Below are 13,065 nucleotides of genomic sequence, written 5' to 3'. Positions count from 1 at the left end.
GATTGGCCGGCCCTGGAGTCGGGCTTGGCTTACTTGGCAGACTTGCTGTATGATGTTTTGAGAGCCTCGGCTAAAGGTATGTCTCGGACAGTCTCTGCCCGTCAATGGCTGTGGCTTAAGCATTGGTCAGCTGACCATGCCTCCAAATCCCGCTTAGCCAAGTTGCCGTTTAAGGGCAAGCTGCTCTTCGGGGATGAGCTGGACAAGATCGTGACAGATCTCGGCAGTTCTAAAGGCAAGAGGTTGCCGGAGGTCAAGGCAAGGGCCAGCAGTGCTCGCCCTGGTTCCTCTAAGGGCCGTTTTCAAGAAGCCCGTCGGTATCGCCCGGGCAAGTCGGGCTCCTCCTCCTCCAAGCAGAGGTTCTTCCTGAAGCAGCATTCCTTTCGCAGAGACTGCCGCTCAGGAGGTTCTTCCTCCGGTCCTCCCCCAGGGTCTTGTACCCAATGACTGGGCCCTGGTTCATGGCCCAGAGCAGATAGGAGGAAGGCTGTCCTCTTTTCTGGGCGAATGGACCAGGGTAACTTCAGACACATGGGTTCTAGAAGTCATCAGAGACGGCTACAAGTTGGAGTTCTGCCGGCCCCTGAGAGACGGGTTCGTGAACTCTCCCTGCAAGTCTCTCCTCAAAGTGGCAGCAGTTCAGCAGACTCTGGACAACTTGCTCCGCCTTGGGGCGGTGGTCCCAGTGCCTGTAGAGCAGCTTGGCACAGGACGTTACTCCATTTACGTTGTGGTGCCAAAGAAAGGAGGCTGCTCTTGGCCTATTCTCGACCTCAAGGTAGTCAATCGGGCCTTGCGAATACGGCATTTCCGTATGGAGACTGTCCGCTCCGTGATTGCTGCGGTACAAGAAGAAGAATTCCTGGCATCCTTGGACATCAAGGAAGCTTATCTACACATTCCCATCTGGCCGCCTCATCAGCGCTTCCTATGCTTTGCAGTGCTGGTCCGGCACTTCCAGTTCAGAGCCCTCCCGTTCGGGTTGGCTACGGCTCTGCGGACCTTCTCCAAGGTGATGGTGGTCGTTGCGGCTTATCTCCGCAAGGAAGGAGTGCAAGTCCATCCCTACCTGGACGACTGGCTGATTCAAGCTCCCTCCTTTGCAGAGTGTGGGAGAGCGACGGACAGGGTCATTGCTCTTCTGAGCTCCCTGGGATGGATCATCAACCGGGAGAAAAGTCAGCTGTGCCCGACTCGGTCCCTGGAGTAACTGGGTGTTCGGTTTGACACCCAAGTGGGCAGAGTGTTCCTGCCGGACAACCGGAGCCTCAAGCTTCAGGCCCAGGTGGGCCGGTTCCTAGCCTCTTCAGCTTCTTGGGCTTGGGATTATGTGCAACTGTTGGGCTCCATGACGGCCACGATGGAGGTAGTGCCCTGGGCCAGGGCCCATATGAGGCCACTACAGCGCACTCTTCTGCGGCGCTGGACGCAGTTCGCCTTCCCCTGGACCCGGCGGTGAGAAGGGCGCTAAGTTGGTGGCTGATGTCAGACAAGTTGTCTGCCGGTATGCCTCTCACGTCCCCGGAGTGGATTGTCGTTACGACGGACGCCTGCTTGACGGGCTGGGTAGCCCACTGCCTGGGAAGGGCAGCGCAGGGGATATTGTCTCCGGCAGAGGCGAAGTGGTCCATCAACCTCTTGGAACTTCGGGCCATTCGGTTGGTGCTTCAAGCGTTTCTTCAGGTACTGATACTGAGGCCAGTTCGAATCCTGTCAGACAATGCCTTGGCCGTGGCCTATGTCAATCACCAGGGAGGTACAAGGAGCGACCCCCTAGCCAGGGAGGCCATGAAGTTATGTCAGTGGGCAGAGGCGAATCTGGACCAGCTGTCGGTGGCTCACATTGCGGGAGTCCTGAATGTCGAGGCGGACTTTCTCAGTCGCCATACCTTGGATCCCAGAGTGGCAACTGTCTGCTCGGGTGTTCTTGGAGATCACGAAGCGCTGGGGCATGCCGACCTTGGATCTGATGGCGACCTTGGCCAGTTGCCAAGTGCCGCGGTTCTTCAGCAGAGGACGGGACCCTCGATCTCTGGGGGTCGATGCTGTTCTCTAGCAGTGGCCGGTACGGGACCTTCTCTACGTGTTCCTGTCTTGGCCTATGCTGGGCAGAATTCTCGGCCGGGTGGCGAAACACCCTGGTATGCGGACCTGATCCGGCTTTCCGTAGACAGTCCTCTGCGGCTTCCAGCGGAGCGGGGCCTCTTACATCAGGGTCCCATGGTAATGGAGGATCCCTCCCCCTTTGGTCTTACAGCCTGGCTCTTGAGTGGAAGCGGCTGAAGAAGAAGGGCTTCTCGGACAAGGTCATCGCCACTATGCTGAGAGCGTACCTTTGTATCATGGTGCGAGGCAGGATCCCTGTCGCCCTTCACGGCGCCAATTGCTTCAGTGTTGGTGTTCCTGCAAAAAGGTCTGGAGAAAGGCCTGTCGCTCAGCTCTCTTTAGGTCCAGGTAGAGGCTCTAGCTTGCTTCAGGAGTCACCTGACAGGTGCTTCCCTGGCTTCTCAGGTAGATGTGGTGCGTTTTATCAAAGGGGTTAATCACCTACACCCTCCTCTGCACGCGATAGTGCCTACGTGGAATCTCACTCTGGTGCTGCGGGGCTTGCAGAAGCCGCCCTTTGAGCCATTATCGCGGCTGTCTCTGAAGGACCTGACATTGAAAGCGGTCTTTTTGGTGGCAATCGCTTCAGCCAGGAGGGTTTCCGAGCTCCAGGTGCTTTCGTGTAGAGAGCCGTTCCTGCGGTTCACGGAGGCAGGAGTGTCTATTTGCCCAGTGCCTTCCTTCCTGCCCAAGATTGTTTCTCACTTCCATGTGAATCAGCAGCTTTGTCTACCCTCCTTCCGTAGGGAGGATTATCCAGAGGAGTATCGTGCTCTCAGATGCCTGGATGTTAGACGAGTTGTTATCAGATACTTGGAAGTGACCAACGATTTCCGGAAGTCGGATCACCTGTTCGTGCTGTTCGCGGGCCCCCGTAGGGGTCTGCAGGCATCTAAACCTACCGTGGCACGTTGAGTCAAGGAAACGATTGCGGCAGCTTATGTGGCCGCAGGGAAGGTGCCGCCTATCCAGCTGAAGGCTCATTCTACTAGAGCACAGGCGGCTTCGATGGCAGAGTCCAGGTCCGTTTCCTTGGAGGAGATTTGCAGATCGGCGACTTGGGCGTCGGCTCATACCTTCTCACGGCATTATCGCTTGGACGTGGCAGCACGGGCCGAGGCCCAGTTTGGAGCTTCAGTGTTGCGTTCTGGGATTTCCATATCCCGCCCTGGGTGAGTACTGCTTGGGTACATCCCACCAGTCTATGGATTGATCTGCTTGATGATATGGAAGGTAAAATTATGTATCATACGTGATAATTTTCTTTCCATTAATCATAGCAAATGAATCCATAGTCCCTCCCAGATATCTGTACTGTTTGTTCTAGTTCAGTTATATTTCAGGTTCAAGTTTAGACTTCAGTTCCTGTTCAGGAGGACTTTGAGTTCAAGTTCTTCCACTTGGATTTCCCTGGAGTTGGGACGACTTTGTGTTGCAGTGAACTGCTGCTTCTTTCCCCCCGTTTTGATGGTGGTTGGATTCATAACTAAATTATGCCAGTGCTCCCTCCCGCTTCGTGCGGTAGTAGGGTAGCTTTGTTTCCCTCTCGCTTTGGCGGTGATGGGTTAAGTCAGCTCCTCCCGCGGTTGCGGTAGCATTTGGCGGTGATGGGTTAAGCCAGCTCCTCCCACGGTTACGGTAGCAGGACATGCCAGTTCCCCCTGCGTTGGCGGGTGTGGGTGCCCCCCCCCCCCCCCCCCCCCCCCCCCCCCCGCTTTGGTGGTGGTTGGGTGGCAGAGTGTCCCTTTGTGGGTGTAATTCTCTGTTTGGTGATTTCCTGCGGATGGAGCTTAGATATCGACTTTACTGAGGATTTCCTGGTAGCACATGACCACATATAGAGAGGCAAAAGATTGCTCTCTATCTCCACCTGCTAGTAGATGGACACAACCCACCAGTCTATGGATTGATCTGCTATGATTAATGGAAAGAAAATTATCAGGTATGATACATAATTTTACCTTGGGTTGTGGCCCTCAAGCACTGAGGTTGCCCACCCCTAGTATAGAGGGAACCTTGAATTGATGAAGTACATTTGAATTGCAAAGATGAACAATTTGTCACTCCTGTTATTGAGTTCCAGTGAAGAATTCAGGGAGATTCTTTGTCCCTGCTTTTGTTTTTGCCTGGCACTGATTCCACAGAGTATTCTTACATCTCTGTGCGATGGATTTAACTTTAACCCTAGAGACACTAATAACTGAGATAACATCACACATGCTGTGTACGTTAAAGTTTTACAGTTCCAGTATCATGATTAATAGTAAAACAACTCCAAGCACAATGTCTGACACCAGAATGACATTTGGCCACAGTATATGTGCTAAGGCAACATTTGTTTACTCTGTCCTCCAATTCCCTTTGTAAAACAGTATATATGCGTCTTGAGTCACAGTCTCATGTCATTCTGAGTTTATGGAAATTTAAAATAGGACCCCACTCCGCAGATAACTGTAGATAAGGCTCATGTTAGCTCCATTTGTGGCATGTTTGATTTGAAGTGGCATTTGAAAAGAGCAGGAGGAGGCTGCCAGACAAAAATTCCTAAATTCTACTTCACTACATTTTCAGTAGTGGCTTTAAGTTGAGTTAATTTGAGGTACACTAGGTATTTCCATATCCCTGAAGAGTGTACAATCTAAATTTGAACCTGAGGCAATGGAGTGTTTAATTGACTTGCCCAAGACCACAAGGAGCAGCAGCAGGATTTGAACCAAGCTTCCATGGTCAGCCTGGTGCTCCCACCACTAGGCTGCTCCACCCCCTGTTGCTGTAGGGTTGATGAAAAATTTCTGCTGATTTTTATTTTAGTCTTTCAAAAAGCAGCCTTCATAAAAAGATGTGTATTAAGATTTTGGAATTAACCGATGTTTGGTTTGTTTTCACAGGCTAGCGACTTTAGTGACATAACTAACTGGCCTACACCAAGTGAAATCGCAAACAACGAAGTGAGTATTAAAAGGAGATGGAAATTTGTCTAGAAAGTGGAAAACTCCTGTTTTTCTGCCCCCTCCCTCCCCACCTCCTTTATTGGAACAGTGTCATTGTCTACTGTGTTGGCTTTGATACCTGCCATTTAAGTTGTCAGATTAGTTTTGGCTCATCTTGAGAAATGGACTGGACTTTCTACTAGCAGATCTTATATTTATTCTTTACGTAATTGTTCTTGCTGTACTCTTTCTGAAAGAGGAGGAAAATCTTTTTTTTTTTTTTCTTTTTTATGGACGACTGCTGTGTTGCCGTGAGGAATTAAATAAAGTTGTTAACTTTTCAAAATTGACAATACTGAAGGGCTGATCAGTTTTCTATATTCATTGATAAGTTCTGGTAACTTCTATGGCAAAAGTTCAATTTTTAGTTGTCCAACATAAAAATATGTAAGAAACATATTCCAGGCAAACATGTTTTCTTATCCAACTAAACCAGTTCAGACCAATGAACTATGCCCCCCCCCCCCAATACTAGCAGATGGAATACAGAGAAATCTTGAATATTCCCACAGCTGTGAGGAATGGTGCAGTCTGGAACAGTTCAGTATTTTTCTGTGTTTAGCAGATGGTTCAGGCTGTACTGGTGCAGCAGAAGATTGGAATAGGTCTGTCCCCCTAGTTGCCTCCTGCAGGTCATAGTTTTAGGTTGAATCCGAGGCTGGCACTTGAAGGGGTTCTGTTCACAGATCCTTCCCTAGTCGAGCTTGGAGTGGCTTGTCCCTCTATGGCTCTGAGGGTGGGATGCAATTCTTCCTAGGGTGCCAGAGCTTTGGTGGTGGTGGTCCCCAGGAGCCTCAACTTGTGGTGTGAGGTGGTGTCTCCTCTTCCCCACCCCCAGTGCTCTCTAGTTGAGCCTTTTGGGTTTTTAGCAGGCCAGCACTGTTCAGTAGTGGGTCACAGGCAGCACAGGGGAACAACAGAGGGCTCAGGTGGGTGATTCCACAGTCTAGACGGCTCAGGGGTGCGGGAGCTAGCGCCTATGATCTGCAACTGGCTTAATTTGCTCCTGATGTGACAAGGGTGGTTAGTTCACCTTGTAGCGGCTCTGAGAAGCCACAGGCAGCAGTGGTAGAACAAGCTGCATTTCCCTTGCCACAAGGATTATGTGAGTTGCACAATAGTTGAGGAGCCATTCTGGGTGGAAATGGTGGCTAGTTTATTGCTGGCCCACATGACTTCTGTGCTGTCTACAGGGCAGGGGTTGGTCTCGTCTGTTTTGAGGGAGGGGTGCAGGTTTCACAGCATCTTCTACCTGGGGGATTAAGGCAGCATTGGAAGGGCTCCAGAGGTCTTAGTGGAGCCTAGATGCTACTCAGTCACTTGGCTAACTGTGAACATGCCCATCCTTGGCTTTTCTGGGTCTCAAGTGCCACAAGTGAGCCAGAACCCTCCGCAGCTGTTGTGCTGGGCACACAAGAGCTAAGTCCCCCCCCCCCCCCCCACCCCCCAAGCTGCTCTTGTGAGAATAATGACGGGACCCTGGAGGATCAAGAGTCAGTTTTCCAGGTAGTGTTCACCTGAGTCTGGTGAATTGTCTCCAGAAAAAGGAGGAGATGACTTCCCATGATTAGGTTACTTAGCAAGGTGGAGCTGCTGACACTTACTGGTCAGGTTGTCTGGGCCTTCCATATCCCTGGCTTGGCCCCTCTAGAAGTCTCTGAAGGAGACCCTATCCTGGAGAGCATACATGTCCCCTCAAAAGCCTTTCTCCTTCATAAGGCCCTATCTCTGATAGTCTTCCATGGAATGGGAAGCACCCAAGTCAGCACTTGGGCTCTAAAGTTATGGGGCAGCTATACCCTCACTCATACGAAGACTTGGACAAGTTTTTGGCCTTCCCCCAAAGTGGAAGCCTTAGTCTTGGTGGTAACAGAAATGACTTCCATTCCCTTAGGAGGAGGGGTAGTGTTGAAGGAGCCTCATGACAGGAAAGTGGAGCAGCTGCTGAAGCAGGCCTTTAGCTCCACTGTGCTTGAAGTTCAGGTGGTTGGTTGTGGAGGCTATGCAACAAGAGCCCTGCTAAACTTTGATCCAGCAACTTCTGAGGCAGTGAGGCTTGAGTTGGGGGCAGCATATTTAGCAGATGTTCTTTTGACTTTATTAGGTTTTCAGCCTGCACTCTGGCTCTAACTGTGGCTACAGAATTGGTCAGCGGATGTAGTGTCTAAGAGTCACCCCAACAAGCTTCCTGTTAGGGAAAGGCTCTTGTTTGGCAAAGATCTGGAGAAGTTGGTCAAGGATTTGGGAGAATCCAGACTCAGATTTCCAGAAGACCAGGTGTGTTCATTAAGGTCTTCTGGGGCTAGGTCATGTTTTAGGGACTAGAGTCGTTTTCCAACCCATCTATAAGTTGTCTTCGGTAACCTTCAGGGTGAAGTTCAAAGTCCAATTCCTCCACATCAGCATCGAGAGCATCGGTCCCGATGACCTCTGGAGCTACACTGGACACCGGCAATGCTCTGGCATCGAGGAGGTCTCTGCCTTCCTCAATGCCGAGCACTAGTAGGCCATGGATCAAGTTCACTCAGACCCAGCAACGAGGAAGCACATAGATTTGGCATTGGCCTCTTCAGCATTGAAGGACCCCAATGCCAAGCACTGAGTGAAGTCAGAGGCATCAGTCCTCTTTGATGCACAGTGACAAGAGCTCCGGGTCGTTGGGATCATTGGCACCTGAGAAGCATCCGCACCATGAGGACTGCTTCCCCTTCATGGTAGCGGTGCCAGCTCCTCAGTCTCTCTGAGGCCATGACTCTGCTCTCGATATGACATTGATACCGTCATAGGTGGTGGTCACACTGGTGCTCCTCCCTCCACCTGCCTTTACAGATTCCGGCCCTCAAACACAACCAGGCCATCCTCTGAGAGGAGTTTAGTGGGGGAGGGCTGCCTCTTGGGACCACGTGGCACTGAGGTATCGAGGGCACCTGTGCCATCTCTCAATGCATTTGGTCCATTCTGGAGTTCCATGCCTTGCCTTTTGGACGGTTGTCGATGGTAGAAGTCTGATGGTGGAGTCAACATTGTCCAAAGCAGTCATCCTCTCCAGCCCATTGGGGGGGGGGGGGGGGGGGGAAGCTGCTTCTGAGGGCAGGAGAGAGGCTGCACCTCAGCGCCCATGTGTGGGGCCTGGCCATGCCAGCAGACTGATGCAGGTAAGGAAAGAGACTCTGTAAGTACTTCGCTGATTCTGTGCCTGATGGTTCCAGGGTGTCCATGGAGGAGCCAGGGAACTTCTCGGAGGAGAGGTCCTTGTGTTCACCTTCAGACCCCCCCCCCCCCCCCCCCCCCCCCCCCCCCCCCCCCTCCCCCCCCCCACCCCCCCCCCCCCATCACCACCACAGGAGAGGTGTATATCCCCTCCAGATGGTTTCTTGTTTGTTAGTTTTCTGCAGGAGATGGCAGCCACCATCCCATTTAAGTTGGAACTGAGGATGAGCCCAGAGCTGAGTTGAAGAGGGTTCTGGACTATGAGTTTCTGAGAGATAATTTGAAGGTTTGTCTTCACAAGATTCTTAGGGATGCACAGATGAAAAGGCATAGGCTTTTGACTGGCTGCTGCAGAGCATAGCCGTTCAAAAAGAATCTGTCCCAGATGACCTTCCGGTTGGAGGGAGGTTCATTTTTTACCAACACAGATGGCCCCTTATAACCTCTGACCAGTGGTTCTTTAAATAGTCCGTCACAGGCATTGAATTGGCATCAGAGACCTTCAGATTGCCCACAGAGAGCGTTGCTCATCAGCTCTCTGCACAAGCAGGTACTTGAAGAGGAACTTTATGCCTTTCTACGGGCTTGAGCAGTGAAGCCCATGCTACAAGGGGAAGAAATGAAGGGATTCTATTCCAAGTACTTATTTGTGACCAAAAAAACTGTGATACTGGCCCACCCTAGAGCTAAGGAACGTGAACAAATTCCTACTCAAAAGTTCAGGATGGGCATCCTTCTTCAGTTGACAAACTGTGTGTAAGTGGAACCTGGGATAATTGATGACAAACCCAAAGAAAATTGACACAATGTATAGAATACCAAAATGAGCAGGCTTTGAAGAAACGTAACTACCCCATCATTCTTTAATGGTAGAGTCCTCTTTAAAACGCACTTGCAGAGCTAGATCTCATGCTTCTGCTCCTCCAGGCAGAGAAGCGAGAACATTAGACTCTTGACATAAAAACGTTTCACGCATAAATGCTAACCAATTGAATTTTGGATTATCAACTTTATTCCACCATTTACTTATCTCTAATACAGAGTACTCTATGCCTTGCAGAATTTCTTCTGTTTGACGAGGAATTACTAAAAACTTCACAGAAAACTTCTAGACTGTCGTAAATATCTTACAATGCAGGCCTTTGATCTCTCTTGATGTATCTCAGTCTTAGCAATAGCAATGTGCTGATTTGTCCTGACTTAGTCTTCAAACTTGAATCTGCTGTACAGGACTAGCCAGCAGATGTCCCTTGTCATGGAGAAGACTTGTCTGGTGACAAAGTTGAGGAAGTGGCTGACCTAATTAAACACAGATAAGATGACTCTATCTAGGCCTCGAACTTCTTATGCTGCTTCAGATTTCGGAGAAGCCGCATTGAGCCTGTCATGAGTGGGAAAGCGCGGGGTACAAATGTAACAAAAAAAAAAATATATATATATCTAAGCATCGCACCCTACACCACCTGCATATAAATGGACTATTCCCCAACACTAGTGTCCAAGACAGCAGCAAGGACAAAATTCCCAAACGCCCTCTGTCTAAACAACCTAATTTTTGACTCCTTTCTAGAGAGCATTGACACCATATAGTTGTCCGTTCCAAATGACCTAACTGTCGGAGGGAGACTTTTTTTTCTTCCAACAGAGATGGCCTCTCAACCTCCAACTGATGGGTCCTACATAACCATTCAACACGGCTACCCACTTTGTTGACAAAACAGACTCCCCTGATCATCCACCAAGAGTCTTGTTTCAACTCAAAATGAGTTTACTTTGAGAGATGAGCTCTTGGCCCTCATCTAGCAGAATTCAATAGAACCAGTTCTTCCGTTGTACAAGGGTCGAGGTTCTACTTCAGATATTTTCTCTTTCCAAAAAAGACAGGAGGAGTATGTACTCGATCTACAAGACCTGAACAAATTTCACCTCAAAAGAAAAGTTTTACATGGTATCACTGGGGTCACTACTTCCTATGATACAAATGAACAATTTGGTTTTGCTCTCTAGACCTCAAGGATGCATATAGCCATATATCTATTCTCCCTGACACAGAAAATTCCTCGGCTTCCTCTGTGGAGCTCTGTACTATCAGTGCAAGGTCTTACCATTTGACTTGGCCTCTGCTCCTCGAGTCTTCATGAAGTGTCTAGTAGTAGCTGCAGTGCTTCACAGGTGGGACATCCAGGTCTTCCCAGACCTGGTTGACTGGCCAGTCAAAGCAGCCTCTCAGTCTGCAGCACTTCTATTCGTTGTACAATACGACTCCTAGAATTTCTGGATTTGTCATCAAGTACCCCAAATCAGCCAGTACAGACGTAGGGGCACTTTTCTAAACAACTTAAGGTTGGGCATTCCTTCCTCAGCCAAGGGCTAACAATATACTGCATCTCACCACTCTGGTATCCCAGTTGACTTCTATATCTGTTCATCAAATGCTCCGCCGCCTTGGCTCGACTTCACTTTCAAATTCTTCATTGGATACTCTCTCAATGGTCTCACGTCACGGGATTTCTATCTGCTTGACTCCAAATAACTCCATAGCTCCGCCACTCTCTACTGTGGTGGATGGTATCCATCAGTCTGACCTGAGGTCTTCCATTCCATCCCCTTCCACATCACAAGGTTCTCACTGTACTCCCATGACGGGCTGAGGAGCTTACCTTGGCGGTCTCGATACATAGGGTTCTTGGTCTTCACAACAGCAACATCGTGATATCATCTCGAATTACAAGCTGTTTGGAATCCTCTCAAAACTTTCCAGAGTTCTTAATCAGGTTATACTAGTTTGTATAGACAATCAAGTAGTAATGTATTATTTGAACAGACAGGGAGGAACCGGATCTTATCTCTTCTGACACGAAGAAATCCAAATCTGGACTTGGGTGGCTTCTCAAAACATCTTTTATAAGAGCTGGTTATCTAGCCAGAAAACAGAATGTCGCAGCAGTCAAACTCAGAGTCAGCCTCGCGCATGGTCTCTCAGCTCCTCGGTCGTTTGTTAAATACTCCAGCAGTAGGGAACCCCAGCGATAGACCTCTTTGTTGTTCCTTAGAACAAGAAGCTTCCCCGCTTCTGCCCCAGACTGTGCTTCCAACCACATAGCCCCAGATGTCATTCTCCACTGGGGGACAAATCTCCCATATGCTTTTCCCCCCACTGCCTCTCATAGGGAAAATTCAAAATGAGCCGTGACCAAGGGACCATTATTTCTAATTACTCTCTACTGGCCTTTGTCAAATCTGGTTCCCTTTTCTCCTAGAGTTGTTATCCAGGGAACCATTCAGCACAGAACAAGGGATTCCTCTTTCATCCAGACCCTCGCTCTCTGGCTCCGACAGCTTGGTACCTGGTGACATAGATCTGCGATCATTGAACCTTTCTCACAAAAACTCTAGAATACTTCTTTCCTGCAGAAAAACAAGAAAACGTTACCGTTTAAAGTAGAAATTATTCTCTCTGGTGTGCAACATACTGTAGGTCGCTCGACCCTACTACTTGCTCTCTACCTATCCTTTTGGAGTAATTCATCCCATTTTTCAAAATTCTGGACTCAGAACTAAGTCAGAGTACATTTGAATGTCATCGGTGCTTTTCATATGAAAATTGATGATAAACCAATTTTAGTACATCCGTTGATAGATTCATGAAGGGTTTATTTCACACCAAACCACCTCTTGTAGCATGGGCTCTCAATGTCGTCCTCGCTGCTCTTATGAAACCTCCGTTTAAACCACTTTGTTCCTGTTCCTCATGTATAAAGTACTGTTCTTAATAGCTCTTTTGCCAGAAGTCAGTGAGCTTCAAGCCCTTGTGGCATTCACCTAACACCAGGTTTTACCACAACAGGGTTGTATTCTGATCCCACCCAAAATTCCTCCCAAAGGTGGTTTTGGAGTTCCATCTCAATCAGCCCATTGTACTACCTATCTTCTTTCCTAAAACGCATTTCTCATCCTGGAGAAGCAGCACTGCATACCTTAGACTGCAAACATTCTCTAGCATAGTATCTAGAACAAACAAAATCTCATCTCAAATCCTCCCAACTTTTTGTATACTTTGATCCTAACGGGTTGGGAATTCCTATCACCAAGTATACAATCTCTATTTGGTTGGCTGACTGTGGGGCTCATTTTCAAAGCACTTAGACTTACAAAGTTCCATAGGTTACTGTGAAACCTTTTAAGTCTAGGTGCTTTGAAAATAGGCCCCTGTATCTCCTATACGTGTACTTGGGCTGGGCTGACCCTCCATGGCCGAGTCACTGCTCATAATGTGAGAGATGTGGTGGCCTCGGTAGCCCATTTCCATTCTGCCTGTATTCAAGACATTTTGTAGAGCGTCTACGTGGTCTTTTTGGTCACACCTTCACTATTCACTACTATCTGGAGCAGTATTCCGGGCGGGATAGGCGGTTTGGACAAGCAGTCCTGCATAATCTTTTCCAGCACTATCCTCTGGCCCATTATTTCCACCATGTTCATTATCTACTTAGTTACAAAAATTCATCTTTCCTGTAAGCCTGGTAACTAGCGAATTGCATAGTTTCAAATTTATTTTTCCGAGGACAAGCAGAACTTATATTCTCACTCTTGGGTAATGTGATTCTGCATTGCCCGGTCTGGAGGTTATGACAAGCTGTAAAAAGCTGTGTGGAGCGCCAGACATGCTCCACCGCAATAATGTAAGCTCCTTCCCTCCCGCCATGACAACACAGTTACCATAGGTTTGTTTTTTTCCGCGTTGAGGATTGGTTGCATT

The 13,065-nt window shown here is 48.9% G+C and overlaps 1 protein-coding gene across 7 annotated transcripts in view; it reads left to right on the top strand.

The window, feature by feature from the left end:
• The window catches only part of LARP1B (La ribonucleoprotein domain family member 1B), a 603,652-nt gene that overhangs the window by 55,615 nt on the left and 534,972 nt on the right, over nt 1–13,065 (top strand). For all 7 annotated transcript variants that reach the window (XR_003940744.1, XR_003940743.1, XM_030191742.1 and 4 more), the window contains exon 3: nt 4,995–5,054. Coding sequence is in view for 5 of the 7 variants with exons in the window: in XM_030191742.1 (XP_030047602.1) it covers nt 4,995–5,054 (60 nt within the window). In the remaining 2 variants the exon portion in view is untranslated. The remainder of the gene's footprint in view (nt 1–4,994; nt 5,055–13,065) is intronic.

This window comes from Microcaecilia unicolor, chromosome 2 (assembly GCF_901765095.1).
Source record: "Microcaecilia unicolor chromosome 2, aMicUni1.1, whole genome shotgun sequence".
Lineage (NCBI taxonomy): Eukaryota > Metazoa > Chordata > Amphibia > Gymnophiona > Siphonopidae > Microcaecilia > Microcaecilia unicolor.
Note: the sequence above shows the minus strand (reverse complement) of the source record. Positions and strands in the feature narration are given on the sequence as shown.